Source organism: Geotrypetes seraphini, chromosome 12 (assembly GCF_902459505.1).
Source record: "Geotrypetes seraphini chromosome 12, aGeoSer1.1, whole genome shotgun sequence".
Lineage (NCBI taxonomy): Eukaryota > Metazoa > Chordata > Amphibia > Gymnophiona > Dermophiidae > Geotrypetes > Geotrypetes seraphini.
In genome coordinates this window covers 34,072,366-34,093,175 of record NC_047095.1, presented here as the reverse complement: position 1 = coordinate 34,093,175, position 20,810 = coordinate 34,072,366, and the positions used below count along the sequence as shown (strand labels likewise).

At 40.3% G+C, this 20,810-nt stretch overlaps 1 protein-coding gene across 15 annotated transcripts in view; it reads left to right on the top strand.

Moving 5' to 3' along the window:
* Positions 1 to 20,810, top strand: part of ADGRL2 (adhesion G protein-coupled receptor L2) — a 419,013-nt gene that overhangs the window by 260,266 nt on the left and 137,937 nt on the right. For all 15 annotated transcript variants that reach the window (XM_033915829.1, XM_033915831.1, XM_033915827.1 and 12 more), the window contains exon 4: positions 18,419 to 18,528. In XM_033915829.1, the coding sequence (XP_033771720.1) occupies positions 18,419 to 18,528 (110 nt within the window). The remainder of the gene's footprint in view (positions 1 to 18,418; positions 18,529 to 20,810) is intronic.

Below are 20,810 nucleotides of genomic sequence, written 5' to 3'. Positions count from 1 at the left end.
GCTTCAGGAACAAGCCAGGTCTCCCACCATGTTATTCGCGGTTTCACCATATTGACGATGGTTTTTAATAGAAAACAACGAATAACATATGAAAAAGTTATTCACGGTTTTTCTGTATTTGCGGTTTTGTTAATCCCCCTATCACAGCGAATACGGAGGGAGAAGTAGAGTTGCAAATAAAGACTTAAGGCAAGATTCCAGGTGTGCCACGAGATGCCAACAAGGAGGAGAGATGCCGACTGAGTGTCTACAGGATGTGCCTGCGCCTCTTCTCGCCGACACCTCTTCTTGATGCCTCTCCTGCTCCAGCACCCCCCACTAGTGACTCAGGGCCCTGTCTGAAGGGCCTTTTTGCATGCACAGATGTCAACGTGATGATGTCACGTGTGTGGTGACATCATCACGTCAACATCCGTGCATTTATAGGCACCCTCCAGCCACGGCCCAGGATTTACTGTGTCGCCGAGTAAAAATGTTTGCGGGACACTGCTTTAAGGTATATATTTTTTTTTCTGGGAAAGGTTTATTTCATGTGTATTATTGATACCTTCGAGATTTTTTTTGTGAGAGTGTGTGTTACAGTGGTTAGAGCCACAGCCTTGGTACCCTGAGGTTGTGGGTTCAAATCCCACACAGCTCCTTGTGACCCTGGGCAAGTCACGTAATCCCCTTTGCCCCAGGTACATTAGATAGAGTGGGAGTCCATCGGGACAGTTATGGAAAAATGCATGAATAATTTGTAATTCACATAGAATTGTAGGATATGCAGAATATAAATTATAGAAAGAAATAATAATAAATAAATACATATTTGATTGTCTGTTATATTCACCACTATCCTCTCTTCTAAGGTAGACACATTTGTTTCTTTAGTCTAATTTGATATGATGTTTAGCGTATTTGTATTTTAAGGAATAGCTTCCAGGAAGGGCACGCCCGTTCCAAAAATATTATTGAAAAATGTGTGCTTGTGAATATTGTGTGAAATTGTTTTTTCCAAAGGTGTTTAGGAAGTGTTAGCATAGTTCCTTCTTTCAGGCGTGATTCAGATCATGGTGATGTTCCATTTATTTATATGTATTTGATTCTTATAGGCACTTTTAAAATTGAAGGGCACACAGAATTAATTTTGTGCATGTAAACCTACAAATTAATGTGTCTACAATCTGTGCAGGTTAAAAATGAAATGTGTGCACAAAAAAAAAACCAACTTATTAAAATGAATTTGTGAAACTAGCTTTAAGAACCAAAAGAAAAAAGTGATAACTTTGGAAAAATTCAAAAATGATCCAAAATGTTTTGGACGTGCTTACTCCAGTATGGTGCCCTATAGTCTGTCAAGCTCATGATCTTAATCTGTATGATATCTGGAGTAGAGAATAACACGGTGACAAAATTCACCACCGTCCCCGTCCCCGCGGATAACCGCGGGAAACCATCTTCATGTCATTCTTTAAGGAAAGAGGGAAGAATCAGAGTATGAATGGCCACAACCATTGACCCGCAAGCTTTGCTTTGAATAATGCTGGTGTAGAAGGACAGAGGATGAAATAGACACTAGAAAATGACATGGGTTTATTTCCTGCGGTTATCCGTGGGGACGGGAACGGTGATTAATTTTGTCACCGTGTCATTCTCTAATCTGGAGCATGCCTGGTGAAGAACAAGGTCTTCTCACCATAGAGGAATCATGGTTGTTTCATCTATGTAACTTTTTTAGCAAATTGTGCTTGTGTTTTTTGAAATTCTTATATGCTGCCACATCTGCTCTTTTCCAAACTATATTTTTTTGTGAACTTCTTTCTTTCTTTTTTTTTTTTTGCACAGCTGTGAATTTAGCGTAATTGAAGTCCACATTGACACATGTATAATCAAGACACTAAAATGGAAAATCAATTTGTAGGTGGCAAGGTTCTCATATTCAGCAATGTTAAACTGAAGTTCAACATATATTAAATGCTTCTACAGATGCTAGATGTTTTCTATTTTGGTTACTAGAATGTCGCACTGTGAAATCTAAAAGCATTTAACTCTACTGTACTTTGGTTTAGAACTGCAAGAATAAGATGGAAAATTCACATTTAGGGGGATAGTGATAAAAGCACATTAAAGCCATAGAATATAGCATACTATTTGTCCCGTAAAGTGTGTTAAACAGCAATAGTTTGCATTATTTTATAGTAATTTGCGTTTGGATTATCACAGGATAAATGATAATAGTATGCAAAGCATGCAGGGCCCAATATTGAGATGCGGGAGGCAGCCCAGCTACCTCCTGCTGGCCACAGCGATCTCAGATGTTCAGTGTCGGGACTGGATCAAAGTTAGTGGCTACAGACTTAGCCAGATAAGCTGATATTCATTGGCTAACGGTGTGTGTCATAGCCTGTCAGCTAATAAATAGTAACGAAGACGGTAACTGGGCAGTCTGGTGAAACGTATATTCAGTAGACCTCAAAAACCGCAATTTCAGTACCTGCGGATTTGGTTATTCATGATTTTTTTTTTTTTTAACAAAATCTCTGCATTGGACCTTCTCCAGACCTTACCTGATGGTCTAGCGGCGACGCTGGGCAGGATATATCATCCTAAGCTCCTGCCTCGTACAGAGCCGTCATCAAAATGGCTGCCGTGAGTTCCCGTTGTATTCTCGAGATTTTGCCTAAAGAGCAGAATTTTTCCTGATGTTTCTAGAGATACAAGCATAGAGGGAATTTTTTTTTTTTTAAAAAAGGATACTACTTGCTTTTTAAGATACCTTGCAATGCTAGGGTGTCATCAGTCACCAATTGTCTTTTTTTTTTTTTTTACACTTCCCCTCTTACTACTTTTTTGGCAACTAAGCACCTAGAAGGTGAATCACAACAAGTGAAAGTAGCAAAGCGATTGATGCACTAACATCACTTGGCTATTCCAAAAAAAAAAAAAAAGGGGTTTTAGCGATTGAAAAAATTGATAGGTCTGCCTTTTTTTTTTTCCAATGGCACAGATATTTTGCATGTGTTTAAAAAATATGCCAAAAAGTCTCCTACCACCGATGATGATCCCCGACAAATGAAGCACAAGAGAAAATTAGCAGGATGGATGCCCCCGTGCCAAGGCCCACCCCTGCACCAGGCACCCCGAGCCACTCTCTCCCCTCCTTTCAACCCCCCAAAAATGGCAGGAGGGATGCCCACTCCATCCTACCAATGGGGGCCCCCCATGGGGAGGGAGGGGACTTAGGCGACTGAACCAATCAGGGCCTTTGGCACCTCTCTCTGTGTCCTGGATACAGAGGAAGGTGCCTAAGGCCTTGGGAGGGACCTTAACGCATCTGAACCTATCAGGGCCTTTGGCCTCTCCCCATGCATCACATGATGCACTGGTAAGGGGAAGGTCCATCATTGGCGGGCCCAAAGCAGAGGGGTTTCCTGCTTCCAAGTTTTTAAAAAGGTACAGGGGAGATGGGAGCAGGGGACAGCCAGTGGCAGAAGGGAGTGGGTATCCCTCCTGCCATTTTGGGAGGGTTCGGGGGGGCAGTGGCTTGGGGGTGTCTGGCACAGAGGGGGAGACCATTGTGCTGCATGGCAGGAGGGATTGGGCATACCTACTGCCATTTGTTTTGGGTTCGGGTGGCTGCTTCCCCTGATACTGCTGTTAGGGCTCTGCGCTTGTGTCAGTCACTCACTGAGCAATTGATTGGTCGCGTTTGCTGGAGAATCAGCCAGAGAATCGACCAACAGCGATCCAGTCGGTAGTTTAGTGCATCCCCCAGTTAGATGTGCATAGCTCTTTTTATTTAGATTCTGAATCCTGTTTTTACCTTCAGGTATAATTTGTCCTATTGAGATTTTCCATAAAGTTTTCCTAAATGTATTCTTGGATCCACACTTTATGGACTTGAGTGAATGTTTCTTTTGTTAAGTTTTGTGGGCTTCTCAGTGATATTGTGACTTTGATTTACCTTTTCCTATTCGATCACTTTTCTGTGGAAGAGTTTATTACTTGGTTGTATATTGTAAAATTCTGAGTGCTCGCAGTTTTATACTGTGCGCACATAACATTGACTGAAGCTATCTAAGTGGAAAGTTAGTTAATAGTGGGTAATGGGTTTGGGCGTGGAAGGGGTTAAGGGGAAAAGGAATTGAGTGGCTTGAATGGTGGCATGAATTAGTGAGTTAGTCAGTGGCTCAGTCAGATTTGGCTGGGAGTAAGAGTTTGGTAGCAAAATAAGGTTGGTTGGAGGATGGTTGTACTATTATAGAAGAGAGAGAAAGTGTGATTGGTGTTTTCTGTGAGGAGATTTTTGGCAGGCTGGAACCATTTTGCGTTGGGAGAGGCAGAGCAAAAATTTTCCCGCCCAGTCTCTATGTGTTGTGGGGAGGCATATTTTGGGTGTGGAAGATTGGTCACAGGTTTAGCTGTTATGGAAAAGTGCAGGTGTTAGGGAAGTTTATTGTCTCTGTGTGGCTAAGAATATGAGGAGTGTCAAAGTTCCAAAGGTACACTGAAATCATCCACATAAAATAAATTCATCCACATAAAAATAATTTCATACACATAAAAGCCCCACGTACTCACCTTTGTAGGACCCCCAGGGACCCCTGAAGAAGACTTTTTGTCGAAACGCGGACCGTGTTGGGTCCTGTATCCCTAGCGGACTAGGTCCTTTAAAGCTTTTATGTGGATGAAATTATTTTTATGTGGATGAATTTATTTTTTGTGGATGATTTCAGTGTACCTTTGGAACTTTGACACTTTCACATACAGTCCATTTAGGAACATCGTCACTCCACAGAGTTTTTTTTTGTTTTCTCTGGATTTTCTTCTTTGTGGATATTTCGGGGTCAATTCCTTTTGTTTTTTAAGAATATGAGGATCCTGCCTCCACGTATGGCAGTTTTCTGCAGACCTTGATATACTATGGTCTGCTCATGTCCAAAACCGCCATACGTGGAGGCAGGACCCTGCGACACCACGGGTACTGCTGGGAAAATAGGGGATTGGTGGCATCATGGAGAATTATGCTGAATGGGGCTGATTCAATAACGAATATCTCCCGGTGGGATGTTAAGCTACTTTGAGTTGCGGAATTTCATCTTGAACTTGTGAGGGAAATTGTTAGTGGTGATTTGAAGTTTTTTAATAAAGCTGTGGGCCACGTGTAGCCACCGAGTTAGTTATGTTGTATTTATTGGTATGAATGTTGTTAGAGCATGAGAAATGTGTGAATGACCATGTTATTAACCCTTTAATTGGCAGATTGTGAAACAGCTGCTTGTGAAACGGCTGCTTTGTGTAACTTGGTGTTTAACGAGAGCAACAGTGCCAAGTAACGGGCATTTGGAGATGCAGATCTCCCATAAGAGCCATAGGAAAACATGTTGCTCCTGAGCAATAATGTCAAATAAAGGGTGGTTGTTTTTTTTTTTTTTTAAAAGGTAATTGAAATCTGCAGTATCAAAAAATCATCCCCCCCCCAATTAAGCTATCTTAAAAAATACAGCTCAAAATGCATTGGTTTGTTTCACTGATTTATTTAAAATGCACTGTTTTCAACAAGAAAGAACAGAACAATATATATAAAAGCAATTAAAAGGTAGTTAAGAATAAGAAAAAAAAAAGTATTGTTTGTATAAATCTCTACACCTGGGACTCAGCGCTTGGTGGAAAACACTTTGCAGCTATAGCAGCCAGGATCTACTTAGGAAAAGTGTTAAATAGGACACTTGGATGTTGCAGTTTTTGTCCGTTCTTTTTGCGGAAGTCTTGCTTAGATACATCAACTCAACCTTGTACCAAACCGAAATTAGCTTCATTTCCAAAAAGCACCTTAACAAGGCCCTTAGTAAATAGAGTCCAGCTGTGCCCATTCATGCCCCACACTGCCATGTTTTCACCCAGGAGGGCTGCTTCAGGGATAATATTTGCACTTGTATTCTTTCCACTTTCCTCAAGGAAAAAACCTGAGATGTAACTATACCCAGGAAGAACAAAGCGTGCAAAACCCAGAGTAGCACCCTGAGGAAAGTGGAAAGAATACACCTTGAGGTACAAATATTGCCCCTGAAGCAGATCCATTGGATGAAACACAGCCGTGTTGGGCATTCTTTTATGTGATTTCTTACAGTAAAGGATCTTAACTAACTTTCAACTTGTCTGCTTCTTCATCTTCTATTGAATTCGATTCAGAGGAAGGCCACTAAAATGGTATGTGGTCTTCATCATAAGGCGTATGGGGACGGACTTAAAGATCTCAATCTGTATATTTTGGAGGAAAAGCGGGAGAGGGGAGATATGATAAGAGACATTTAAATACCTACGTAATGTAAATGTGCATGAGTCGAGTCTCTTTCATTTTGGAAAGGAAACTCTGCAATGAGAGGGCATAGGATGAAGTTAAGAGGTGATAGGCTCCGGAATAATATAAGGAAATACTTTTTTACAGAAAGGGTGGTACATAAGAACATAAGAAGTGCCTCTGCTGGGTCAGACCAGAGGTCCATCATGCCCAGCAGTCCGCTCGTGCGGCGGCCCAACAGGTCCAGGACCTGTGTAGTAGTCCTCTATCTATACCCCTCTATCCCCTTTTCCTACATGCATGGAACAGTCTCCCAGAAGAGGTGGTGGAGACAGAGACTGTGTCTGAATTCAAGAGGACCTGGGATAGGCACATGGGATCTCTCAGAGAGAGAGAAAGAGATAATGGTTACTGCGGATGGGCAGACTAGATGGGCCATTTGGGCTTTATCTGCCATCATGTTTCTATGACTGGCGGATCGCTTACCCATCTGTTTTCTAGGACCCGCATTAGCACATGGCCATTACCTCATAAGTCTTTACCATCACCTATTTTGCATGGCAAAGTAGCTGTGCTAACCAGTTAGCACAAACACTTTCTCTCTGCCCTTAGAGATACTCCCAGTGCTTGTTAAGCAATAAAATCTATTTTATAAAGCATTGGTTATGTGTGTCGATCCTAAAGCTACAATGGGATCACCTGAGCGTGCTTGTGGTAATTACGTATTAGAACGTAACACAATTTAGTAAAAGGACCTTTTAACGTAATGCATTGTTGGGTTTATCGTTTCTTTTTAAATCACTGTGTATTTTCTTCTGAGTTGTTTTCATACTTTAAGTATATATAGAAAATATAAAATATATTGGTTTAATTTAAATGTTTTCCTTATCAGAAGTGAGCCAGAAAAGAAGAAATCTTGTATCAGTTTACCTATCACATTGCATGTGATTTAACTCAGAAATCTTTAAGAAAATTTACAGTGTATAGAATTCTATGTCAAGTCTTATCCCTAATTCTGAATGTGGTGATCATATCTCCTTTAGCCTCCCATATGTTTCAGAATATAATTGGATCTTTTCCCTTGCTTTTAAAATCATACATAAATTGGCACTTTTGTATTTTAAGAAGTTCATGTTGGGGCCTTTTACTGAGCTCTTGGTGGTAATAAGAACATAAGAACATCCATACTGGGTCATACCAATGGTCCTTCTAGCCCGGTCTCCTGTTTCCAACAGTAGCCAAACCAGGTCACAAATACCTGGCAAGAACCCAATTAGTAGGAACATTCCCTGCTTCTGATCCCAAGGCAAGCAGTGCCTTATCCCATGTCTCTCTCAGCAGACTGGATTTTTCCTTCAGAACTTGTCCAAACATTTTTTTTTAAATCCAGATATACTAACCACTGTTGCCACATCTTCTGCAATGTTGAGTGAAAAAATATTCCCTCCTACTTGTGCTCCAAATGCTGCAAAAATGGCCTAATATAGGATGTAGTAAAGTATTCTGTGTTAATTTTACCATCTCTGCATGCTAGGGGCCAGATTCTATATAAATCACCTAAAAGTTTGGTACCAAAAATGATGACGCTCTAGAAGTATGTTATGCATTACCTGATTCCCTCTAGGGTCTAGCTTAATAGCAAAATACATACCGAGAATATTCTAATCTAATCTAATCTAAACCTTAGGTTTGTATACCGCATCATCTCTACATTCGTAAAGCTCGACACGATTAACAGTGGAGGGAAGAGGCAAAATAAAGAGAAAATTTAGAGGACTAGAATAACCAGAGAGGGAGTTGTTCCAGAGCTGAGTGATTCTGAAAGGGAGGGAAGAACCTAGTTTTCCTACAAGTGAAACGTCTTTTAGAGAGGGAAAGGAAAGTTTCAGTTTTTGGGTGGATCTGGCAGAATTGGGGTTAGAGGAGTTCCAAGAAAGAGGAATGAAGGGAGGGAGAATACCGTGTAGGATCTTGAAAGTGAGGCAGGCACATTTGAAGTGGACTCTGGAGATAATCGGAAGCCAGTGGAGCTTGGATAAAAGCGGTGAGACGTGCTTTTCCTTAATATTAATCTGTAGTGTGTTTTTCTGGCCTTGGCTACATCCATATTCAGATTTTTATTCACCATCTTTTTGTACGCTTCTATTGGGCGTGGCCTTAACTTTCATATGTACTTCTAACTAGTTTACCCAGAACCATACGAAAAGCAGGCGTTTTTGTAGACAAAACTCCACAAAATACTGCACCATGTCCTGCATACTATCCATTCCATTAGCACCCCCTACAGCCCACTAGCGCCACTCCACCTCAGTCCATACAGTTACCGAGCAAAAAGGGACAATACTGTATGAAAGTGACAGTGTACCAACTGTACCATGCAGTCTATGCCCATTTGCTGCCCATAATAGGCTATGCCAGTGTTTCTCAACTCTGTCCTGGAGTACCTCCTTGCCAGTCAGGTTTTTAGGGTATCTGCAGTGAAGATGCATAAACTTGATTTGTATGCACTGCCTCCATTATATGCAAATTTATTTCATGCATGCTAGTCCTCTAGGATTATCAACAGGCCAGGTTTTCAGAATATCCTTTATGAATAAACCCAAGGGAGATTTTTATACAATTGAACTAGCAGACATGCAGATCTTTCTCATGTATATTATTTAAAGGATATCCTGAAAAAATCTGACTTGTTGGCAGCCATCTAGGACTGGGAGTGAAGACCAAAGGCTGGACAGTTGGCTAATGAATTAATATGCATTGTCAAGCCAGTACAGCAGTAGTTACTACAGTGGTGCACTTAATTGACATGTTATCCTTAGGTTGCTTCAGCAAAAAGGCATCTCTAAGCTTTCTATCTGCCGCAACCAGTCTTTCAGGCCACCTATTATTTTGTTGAGAGAAAGAGAGGAATTTAATGTGCTATCTTATTTTATATATATTTTATTATTATTATTTTTTGTCATAAAGTGCATTGCAGAAAAAAAAAGTCAAGTATAAATGTATTGCTCTGATGTTATAAATGTAGCAATTTGCTTGGTGTTCCATAACGAATAATGTAGTATTCCGGTGTGTTGTTTCCGAGCTTTTTTTCTATATGCTTATTTGGACATACCGTCTCCACCAAAAGATCTGTTCAGAAGAGAAACAAGCAAGACTAAAGCTGCTAATGAGTTAGCAATTTTTTTCCCCCCAGCATTTTTATTATATATCATAAAATATGTCATCTTTATCCCCAAACTTTCCCAAGCTGCAGGACCCGTCTGATGCAGAGTTGATGGCAGCACCTGACATTTTAGCACTGTTTCGGTTTTCTGTTCCTGCTATGATATAGTGAGCGTTTCATTTTAGTGTTGGAGTATTTGTTCAAGTCCGTAGATTTAGCATTTTTAATCTTCCTTAGAACAGTACTGAATAATAGCCCCTGGCAAGAGATAATGAAATTTTCTTAATTTATATTTTCAAGCAGAAGCCTCAATTGAAAATGGCATCCCCATGGCCTGGAGACATAGCTCTAGTGCAAGTTTCAGGGGAGTTATAGTAATAATATAGTGCATGCGTTGACAGGGAATGATCGGACAGTGAAGAAGTAATTTAAAGAAGAAAAGAGAATGTACCAAAGCTTTATTGTAGCATATCTAATGATCTAGTGAAGATTTCCAATGGGTTTTGGAGCATGACAGGAGAAACTAATGTTATCTTGCCAAAACAGAAGCCCTTGCTTAATCAGCAGAACAAGACTATTGATTAAAGCACCTCACACAATAGATTACATGGAATCTCATCTCCATACTTTTGCAGTTGGTAAAATGTAATAACGAGCATCAGATAATCAAAGGAAGAGGAAAAGCAATTTGTTGGGCAGTGTACTAATCAAAATTAGTTGCAATGAAAACAAATTAGCATGGAAAAGTATTGCTGTTTATGTGGCCGAAACTTAATAGGACCATATATAAAAATGATGGCTGCTTTCTATTTATACTGGTTCGTAGAAAATATCTGGCTCGTTTTCTAGCATTGTTTTAATGATTTTTGGCCTTCTGGTTGTCTGTTCTGTAGAAGCTGTTTGTGGTTCTCTAGTTCCTGACTTATATCTCTTGAAATTCTGATTCTTGGGGTAGTTAGAATTAGGTGGGTTAACCTGGTTCTTTTCATCAGAAGTATTTGTATTTGAATATCTCTCTGGGGTATTCATTGTGGATCTGCATAAAACTAGACCTGTTGGTGGCTCTCAAGGGATGGATTTGAAAAGCTCTTCTCTGCTTAATGGGAATGTCTCCTGAGCTGAAGTGGATTACGCATTTTTTTTTTTTTTTTTTTTTACTGCTTTTGTGCTCAGCTGCTTTACTTTTCTGTCATAATGCTAGAACACTGCTATCTTTGCATAGTAAACAATATAATTCAACTCCTTTCTTTTCTTTCCTCTCTTCTATATCTTATGAATGTGCATTTAACATGGTTGAAAATATTTAAGACGTTCTAAATTAATTTCATGCATGTTAACCTATGAACTAACGTGTGTTATGTCAATTAAGGCACATTAACATTTTTTTTTAATTAAAATTAATTAGTTAAATGGTCCCAAAAATCTGGAATAAGCCCAAATGGATCAACAGTTTTTTGCCCTAATATATATAAATATCTACCTTGATGAACGGTCATTACTAAGAGAATGCAATTGCTCTTAGTTTGGAACAATTATCATTTCACGTTAAATTCTATTCAACTCTTCTACAGTAAAGTGCTTCAAAATGTTGTATACACACCAGCGGCCACTTGTAAATAAGGTTTATTCGCTTGTAATTGACAAATTCATTGTCGTTAATTTTTTGTAAATATAGTTTATTCCCAACTTTGTTGTTAACTATATTTTAATTATTTATAATGGCAATCATTGCAAGATAAAATTTATATTTGTAATTTAATATTTCATGTTGCCTTGTTCAAAAATTGATAGCATCTTTTCATTCAAATAAAATCTGCCGGTAAGTGAGACTAGGTGTTTTTGCAATTATCTATGTTGTCATAGTTGCATTTTCCGCAGCAGCATTGCTACTGCAGCTTTGTAAAAGAGTCCCAGTAACCATGCGTTTCTCACATTTTAATTGGTTTGGCGGTGCCGCCCACTTTTGGTACTGCAAGTTAAACCAGAACTGGCTTTTATGATCTCATAACTCTAGGGGGGATTTATTTTCTCTATTTATGTTCTTCTCCTACTCTTTCCCCACTCAGTTCATCCTTTACCATGCTGATCTTTAGACAGGGGCCACAGATCATTGCTCCCTCCAGAAAAGATTGATGTGTATTTGGAGGGGGGGGGAAGAGGTTGTGAATACTTCTGCATCCTTCTCAGTCCTGGCTGTGTGTGTGTTTTTATGATTTATTTACTGCCTTTTTGAAGAAATTCACCCAACGCAGTGTATTGCAAGAATAAGCCAAACATAGGCAATAGACCAGTGGTTCCCAACCCTGTCCTGAAGGAACACCAGGCCAATTGGGTTTTCAGGCTAGCCCTAATGAATATGCATGAAGCAAAATTGCATGCCTATCACTTCCATCATATGCAAATCTCTCTCATGCATATTCATTAGGGCTAGCCTGAAAACCCGATTGGCCTGGTGTTCCTCCAGGACAGGGTTGGGAATCACTGCAATAGACAATTATAGCAGTACAAATATTAAATTAACAGTACATTATGGCATAATCTACTATTTAACAATGTTAACACAATACACATTAAGACATTTTAATAGAAAGCATATGGTATAAGCAGAAATAGAACATATTGACAGAATAACAGGAGGCTAGATAGAAATAAAGGTGACTAAGAAAAACTTGCATGTGAAATTAGAAAAGGTGCAGGGAAATTGCTTATTCATACCTATTCTAGCTGAAATAAGTTCTGCTATAATATGTGTAGCTGGTGTTAGTCTGGTGTATCTGACTACTTAGTTGCTTCTTCCATTAAAGGCTTGTGAGAAGAGCCAGGTTTTCATCGGCTTTCTGAAGTAGAGACACTCTAGCATTAAACAAAGCATTTCTGGGAAGTGTTTTCTAATGTGGGGGCTGCTCCAGAGAAGACTCATTTCCGCAATCACACCACGTGATTTCCTTGGTAGAGAATGTGGTTAAGGATATTCCTTGGGGTACTTTAGCAACCTTGGATGTGTATAGAAACGGAGGAGGATTTGGCCTAGAGTGGTTAGAGCTACTGTCTCAACACCCTGAGGTTGTGGGTTTGATCCCGGTGCTGTGCCTTATGACTCTGGCCAAGTCGCCTAACACACTCCATTGCCCCAGGTACTACAGTTAGATTGTGAGCCTACAGAGACAGGGTAAAAAAAAAAAAATCAGTTTAAGAAAAAAATCAAAAGGCTTCAGTTAACAGCAGAGTTTTAAGTGTTCTCTAGAACGGGAGGGGGAAAAATTGATTTTTGACCTGAGGGGCAAGGAGTTCCACAATTTAGACACAAGGTAACAAAAAGCCATTTCTTTGGAGATGGTAAGTTGAAGGTCCAAAGCAGGGCTGGTTCAAGAGGTTTTGGTACCCTAACCCAACTTTTATTTTTTCTATGAATGCTAGAAGGCTGCTAAGGTACATAGGGAGAGGTATGGCCAGTAGGAAAAAAGGATGCATTGATGCCCCTGTATAAGATTCTGGTGAGGCCTCATTTAGAATATTGTGTACAATTCTGGAGAATGCACCATCAAGAAGATATAAGCAGGATGGTCCAGAAGAAGACTACTAAAATGGTCAGTGGTCTTTGTGATAAGGCATATGGGAATAAGATCTCAATATGTAAACTTTGGAGGAAATGCAGGAGAGGGGAGATGTAATAGAGACATGCAAATACCTATGTGGCATAAACGTGCATGAGGTGAATCTCTTTCATTTGAAAGGAAGTTCCAGAATGAGAGGGCATGGGATATGAAGCAATCTAAGGCAATACTTTTTTACAGAAAGGATGATAGATCTATGGAATGGTCTCCCAGTAGAGGTGGTGGAGAGAAAGACTGTCTGAGTTCAAGAAGGCATGGGACAGGCATGTGGGATCTTTTAGGGAGAGATAGAGAGTGGATGGGCAGACTAGATGGGCTATTTGGCCTTTATCTGCAATTGTGTTTGTGTTTCAAGCACTCTGGCCCATTTCTTTAATGGCATTGAAGATTGGAGAGCATATAACTCTGTATTGTGCTGGTAGCCAGCGACGTTTTTGCAGAAATGGTATGATGTATTCACATTGTTTACGATCTTCTATCATTTGCATTGTGTAATCAGTTGGAACTTGTGCAAGCAGTCACACCTATGTTCAATGTATTGCAGTAGTCTAGCCTTGATGATGATGACAATGTGAACCACTAACAAGATGTGCCCTCTCTTTGTATGGAGAGAGACAGCATAAGTGTTGCAATGATAGAGGCAACTCCTGAAGGTTGCTTGCATTTGGGGGATTAGTGTGTTGAATCTAGCTGTTCCCCAAGGTTACTGTCCTGTGATTTAATGGGGATTTCATAGTTCCCAAAAGGGATTTTACTAGCTATACTCCTTACTTTCCTTGAAAATGACCAGATATCTTTTTTGTAATACGTCTTCGATAATTCTTTTGTAATCCGCCTTGAACCGCAAAGTAATGGCGGAATATAAATCCCTAATGTAATGTAATTGTTATAGGACCTAACGGAGCCCGTTTTACTTGGAGTCAGGCAAAATTGTTTGTTTTTAGTTCATTTTTGAATAGCTGTTAAACAAGTTGTCAGTTTATTCAGTGCTGTAGATAATTCTGGTTCAATAAATATGCATAACTGCACATTGTCTGTATAGATGCAGAATGGAATATCTGTTGACTAAATTAGCTCAGCTAATGGCTTGAAATAGACATTAAACAAAATAGGATATTTCTGGCTTTTCCTAAGTTCCCACTCTATAAATGGTTAAAGCTACAACCTCAGCCCCCCAACTACCACCTATATATACAAAATATAGAATGCAGTTAGTTGCGTGCAGCCTTGCTACTGTTACATCAGTTCTTGGCTGACATAACTGTGGGTGCGGAATTGTAAGGTGAGCCAATTCTAGGTTACCGTAATGTTCTTTAACCAAATCTGGGTGCCCAGATGCTGTTATAGAATAGGATTTCACCTTATGATATCAGGGTACCAAAAAGGAGGCTCCCAGTTATAGAATTACCCCATTTATGTTCAAATGCATATATAGAGAGAAGAAGATAGGGTGAGAGAGAATGAATAAGGGGCACTTTTACTAAAGTGTGTTATATGTTAACGTGCACTTAATTGGAGGGAGGGGATGCTTACCACAGAATGTACTAAAGCATTTTGTAGTCATTTGCCTGTTGGTGTGTGATGATCATGTTTTTTTTTTTTGTTTGTTGTTTGTTTGAGAAAGGGCCTGTCCTGAGTGGGGACTGGGCATGGAAGCATTATCCAGCTTAGTGTGCCTGCTAGCTGGTTCATGTGAGGTTCAAACAGGAGCACAAGGCGGCAAATTCTATAAATGGCTCCTAGAAAAGCAGCATCCACCGCATGTCAATCAGATCTACTGGTGAACCTTTGCTGGACATTTTCTTTCTTCTTTTGTTTTTTGCTCTTATGATGTTTGGTGAGGAGTACTGAGGCCAGGACTCTTGAAATAGCTGCTTGTGAAACAGGGCCGCTGTTGAGTCTGGCTGGTAAACTTTGGATCTGTGGACTGCCTCCTTACAATAGAGCATTTTTTGTTGGGTTTTTTTTCCAGTATTTTTGTGTAGAAGAACATTGTTTTGCAATCTTTAGTGAGTGAGAGTTTTGAAAGTATGTGGTTGGTGGGAGGTTTTTTTTGAGACCAATGACTGTACTACAGCTGCCCCAGTTTGCACGATTTAATGTGCTATATGGTGTGGGATCATTTCTCTGAGGTCTCTTTCTCCACATTTTTGGTTGATTGTAATCTTCCCGTAGGGGTTGTTCACTATATATTGTGTTTTGATATTCTGTTATTTATATATATATATAGCTTACTTCTTTTCATTTTCATAATCAGAGTTAGGCACCGTTTGTAGAATCACATCTAAATTGACTTAGGCCACCAGTATATTAAGCCAGGATTTTCTTGACCTAAAATACTAGAGCCTAACTCAATCTGCACCCCCTATATCAAAGTGGTAGGCGCTTATAGAGTTAGGTGCCTACCAGCAAATTAATTTTTATTTAATCCTTTATTTAATTGGTTTTTAATGGTGCTTTCAGTTATTAGCACCAATTAAAAAATTTCAGTTAGGAACCTAGATTAGCTATGCACATAAATCTAGGTGCCTAATTGGAGGTGTCTTGTATAGAATCAGGGCCATTGTGCCTTTTAAGGGCTAGATTCACTAAGCAAACCGATCGTCTGTGCATAGCGATCTGTGGGATCGCTTGTGGGTGTGTTTCCGATCAGGTCATTTGCATGGGGAGCCTTTAGTGAATGGGTCACCCAGCAAGACTCGGCCACAGATCGGAACCGGATCGGACAGGTAAGGGGGCTTTAGTGAATCTATCCCTAAGAGGCAGTAAATAGTACAATGTTAATACTTTATTGGTCGCATGTGCCAACAGAAAAATTAGTACAGGATTGGAAAAAGGAAAAAAAATACTATTTTGGGGAGAAGTTAGAAACGGACCTAATGTGTAAAAAAGTTCCACACTAAAACACATTGGGGCAGATTCTGTATAGGACACCGGTCTCAGCAGCCACCTAAGCAGCTGCTAAGAATCTCAAACGGCGTCCTATACAGAAACGCATCTGCCCTAATGGACAGGCGCCTAACCCTGCCTAACCGTTATGTCACAGATGTCAGTTAGAGAATCATGTTGCTGTCAGCTGATTGTGGCAAGGGAATCCCCAGTCACGATCAGCTGAGCGGTGTGGCAGGGAACACTCCCTTTCCCCCGCAAAGTATGCCGGGTAGGAGGGATGTACACTCCATCCATCACCCCCTCGAAGATCCCTGGCAGGAGAAATGCCCACTCCCTCCTGCTGCCACCTCTGAACCCCCTCTGGCTGGAAGGATGCCCACACCCTCCTACTGCCCCCCCTAAAGCTGAATCTCACTACACACCTAAATCTACCCCTGACAACCAACCCCCCTACTCCCAGCCGGAAGGATGCTCACACCCTCCGCTCAGCAGGCCCGCCACTCCAAAATGGTGGGCCTTTCCCTTCCCAGTGCATTCTGTACATTCCAGAATGCACCATGAAGGGGGCCTAAGGCCCTTCCTATTGGGGGGGGGGGCCCTTGGGCATCTGAGCCAATCAGAGCCTTAAGCCCTTCCTCAGTGCATCCCAGAATGTTCCAGGAAGTGGAAGGCCCGCCATTTTGGATTGGTCGGACTTTCTTCATACTGGGGTGGGGGTGGGGGGTTGTCAGGGTAGACAGGTGTGTCAGTGGTGGGTTCAGCTTTAAAGGGGTTCCAGGGAGGAGATGGTGGCTTCGGGAGGGGGGGTGGCAGAAAGAGGGAATGGGCATCCTTCCTGCCATGGAAAGGAACTCCGGGATGACAGCAGGAGGGAGTGGGCATCCCTCCTGCCCGGTGTACTTCAGGGGGAGGGTTCAGGGGCAGGAAGGAGTGGGCATCCCTCCAGCCTGGCATACTTTGCAGGCAGTGGGGGGGTTTCCCTGCCGCAGCTGCTCAACTGATTACGGCAGGGGAATTGCCTTGCCACAATCTGCTCAGCAGCTGGGTCTATTTGAAATATAGGCCTCCCCCTTATGTGTTTTCCTTTCATTGTCTGTCTGTCCAACCCCGTCCTGGAGGACCACCAGCCAGTCAGGTTTTCAGGATAGCCCTAGTGAATATGCATGAAAGGGATTTGCATGTAATGAAGATGATAGGAATGCAGATTTGCCCCATGCATATTCATTAGTGCTATGCTGAAAACCCGACTGGCTAGTGGTCCTCCAGGACAGTGTTGGGGACCACTGCTATAGAATATTGTATTTCTTCCCCTGCCTTTCCCCTTCGTACATGTATGTATGTTTGTGTCATTGTGATTATCGGAACAATTTTATATTTTTAGCCTTTTTAAATATATGTACACCGCTTAGAAACTTTATAAGCAGTATATCAAATTTTAATAAACTTGAAACTTACTTAAGTTCACCTAAGGCCAGTTCCAGGTGAAACCACGCCCAGCTTTGGGTGAGCTTAAGTATCCCTAGGCGTCTTCCTGCACCCACGACAGGTGCCTACCAGCCTATCTCAGATGTTTTTTTTTTTTTTTTTTTTTAGAAAACGTGCATCCCAATTGGCTGGTTAAACAGCAGTAGGATGCCTACTGCCGCCTACAATCGAAATGCTGTTTATAGAATCAGTCCCATTAAACTGACTTTTTAGCATCTTAATCAAAGGACCCTGGGCTCTAAGTATTACATATATTGAACCTTGTTGATCTCACTGCAGCTCAAGGCTTCTTGTAGCTCTTAATGTCACAATATTAGCTATTCGTACTTAACTAGAGACTGAGCTTGCTGAAGGATCATTTAATTTATGAAAGACAAGACTATAAAACATGCCCGTTATTTGTTATACCAGAGGCATACATTTCTATAAGTTGTTCCTTTTATGCAGGCACCATATGGCCATGACATCTCTAGGAAATATGCTTTCTTGCCAACCAGATGGATTTCAAGACAAGTCTCTCTTGAGATGTAAGAATCGACACTGCTCCTTTTGGCCACTACAGAAGTGGCAGCCATCATTTACTCTTCTCTGAGGGACTGAGTTCCTTCATGGGCATGCCTTATTCCTGCCCACCCTAATGGATAATGTATGTTCATTATTTATGTAATGTTTGTGTGGGTATGAACTTAAAAATATACTGGGAAACTTGACATGAAGGTGTAACTAGTTAGTGAATTCTGGATCATTAACCCAACTTGATTTTATGCTTAGAGTAAAATATACCAGTCTTGGACATTGTAGGGTTTGTAGTAAATATCTTGGCACTTGCGGAAGTTGATTAGTCTAATGTTAACTGTTTTATGTTATCGATCAGCTTGCCCATGTGCGAAAAGTCAGTATTGCATTTTAGTAGTTGTAAAGTTCACTTAAAAAAATCAGACTTAAATTAATTAGCTGACTTTTGTTTCCTGATCAATATAGGTGCAACAATCGAACCCAGTGTGTTGTGGTTACAGGGTCAGATGTGTTTCCTGATCCTTGTCCAGGAACGTACAAATATCTTGAAGTTCAATATGAATGTGTCCCATATAGTAAGTATAAACACATTCATTTCTATTGGCATTCACAAAATATGCAAAAGCATTCTGCATGCAGATCACACACAGACTAAGGCTCTCCAGTTCTCTTCAAGTGTGGGAAAAAAGCCATAGTGTGAACATGGCCAAGTGTCTGTCTGTGTTCTTAAGTGTTTGGCTTTTAAGGCTAGTATTTTTCTAGAAAAAGCAAACCTGAATTAGCTATTCAGTATGCGGATAGAAATTTTGTGCTTTTGCCCAATCTAAATTGCTGACAAATTGGTTTGGCTTACAGTTTTCTAAAGAAAGAATTGACTTTCATTTTAATCACGAGTTGCTTAAAAGGCTACCTGCTGTTGTGGTTGCTTTCAGTGTGTTGCTTTAGCTTCTGCTGAGAAAAATGCCGCAGTTATTAAGTAGGTTCATAAGAAGTATTTGTTCTTTTTTTCTGGAAGGGACTGTCCCATCATATCTACCATAAAATGACACAGGTTGGTGTTTTATATTTTAGGGAAAAATATGACTTTCATAAGTTTAAAATTTCGTTGCATGTTCCTGATTATTCCTTACAGATTGTAGTTAACATTAGCATCCTCAAATTCTATAAAGTCCGCCCAAAGCTCAAATTGTGTGCCCCAAAGAGATTCTGGGTGTGCCACCAGAGATTCCAGAATTTTACTTTATTTTTAAATTTCCCTTCATAAGTATACACTAGAATAAGTGACATGTACGTTGCTTACACTGGAGTCTGTCAATGTTATGAGTGTCTGTGTGCATCAGGATACAACGGCCCAGACAAGCATCATTCTTCGACATGATTGGTCCTTGAAAACTAATGGCAAGTAGTTTTATTTTTATTTTTTATGCAATAGTTAATCCTAACTTGAGCAACAAAGCAATCAAGGCTTTGTTACCATTTGGATCTTCTCATCTTTGCGAACTTGGAATTTCAGCTCTGATAGAAATTAAATAATAATAAAAAAAAGAGAACGACTGCAGATGGTGGTTGATGAAATACTTGTTTGCTTGTCAACTATCGAGCTACATTTTGAGATAATTTGCACTCAAAAACAAGCACATCCATCACATTGATTAGTAATTCTATTCTGTCTACTTTAGTTTCACCATTGTTACAATTACCCATAAATAGCTTAAAGAACTTTAAATAAATAACTCTCAAATTTAATGTTTTATTGGTTTTGCAATTTTTTAATTTCAACTCATAGAATGTACCGCAAAAAAAATTTGCTCCATTTAGTATCCTGGAGCTAAAAAACGTTTGAGACACACTGGCCTAAAGTTAAGCATCTCCACTGGCACACCTAGTCAGTATAGATACCAAACTTAATTGATAGGCTAAGTTGGTGCCAATTATTGGCAAGTAACGCGTCATAATTGGCATTAATTGGACTTAATTGAATGTTAGGTGCCTCCTCCAAAGTTTATAGGATAAAGTGGGTGTGGTTAGGGGCAGATTTTAGACATGTTTTTAACTTGGGCGTCGTCGTGCATATAACCTAGGCACAGGCATTTAGACCAATAAATTTGTGGCATGAAATACGGTGCACCTAAAAATTAGGATGCCTAGTAATATCTAATGCCATTTAAGAGGCTCTAAGTTTACCTAACTTTTATAGAATTGCACTTTGTGCTGCATCAGCCAGCACTGATTTTTAGGTGACATACAAGGGATTTTCAAAACGTTTCTGCGCTTTTATTTTTTTAAGACACTATTTATTAAATATCTCAAAAGCAAATTACATCACTTTTCCACACAATCACCCTGTTGCCTGACTGACTAGTCACATGACGTTCTACGATACGCCTTCTTACCACTTCCCCCGCCCCAACCATTTCCCTCGAAAATATGAAAGCACGGAAAAATTTTAAGAGCCATATTAGGTCAGACCAAAGATCCATCAAGCCCAGTATCCTATTTCCGACAGTGGCCAATCCAGAACCCAAGTACCTAGCTAGATCCCAAATAGTAAAACAGATATAGGGCTCCTTTTATATGAAAGTGCACTAGCGGTTTTAGCGCACGCGCTAGCTGGCATTGGTATTTTCTGTGTAGTGCGGGGTTAGCGCACGCGGCATTGTAGCGCACCTTCATAAAAGGAGCCCTTAATGCTGTATATCCTAGGAATAAACAGTGGATTTCTCCAAGCTGTCTCAATAATGGCCTATGGACTTCTCTTTTCTGAAATTATCCAAGCTTGTCCCATGCTTTCATGAATTCACATCCTGATGCATTTGACCTTAATTGACAGCTTTTAATAGATTACTGAGGAACTATT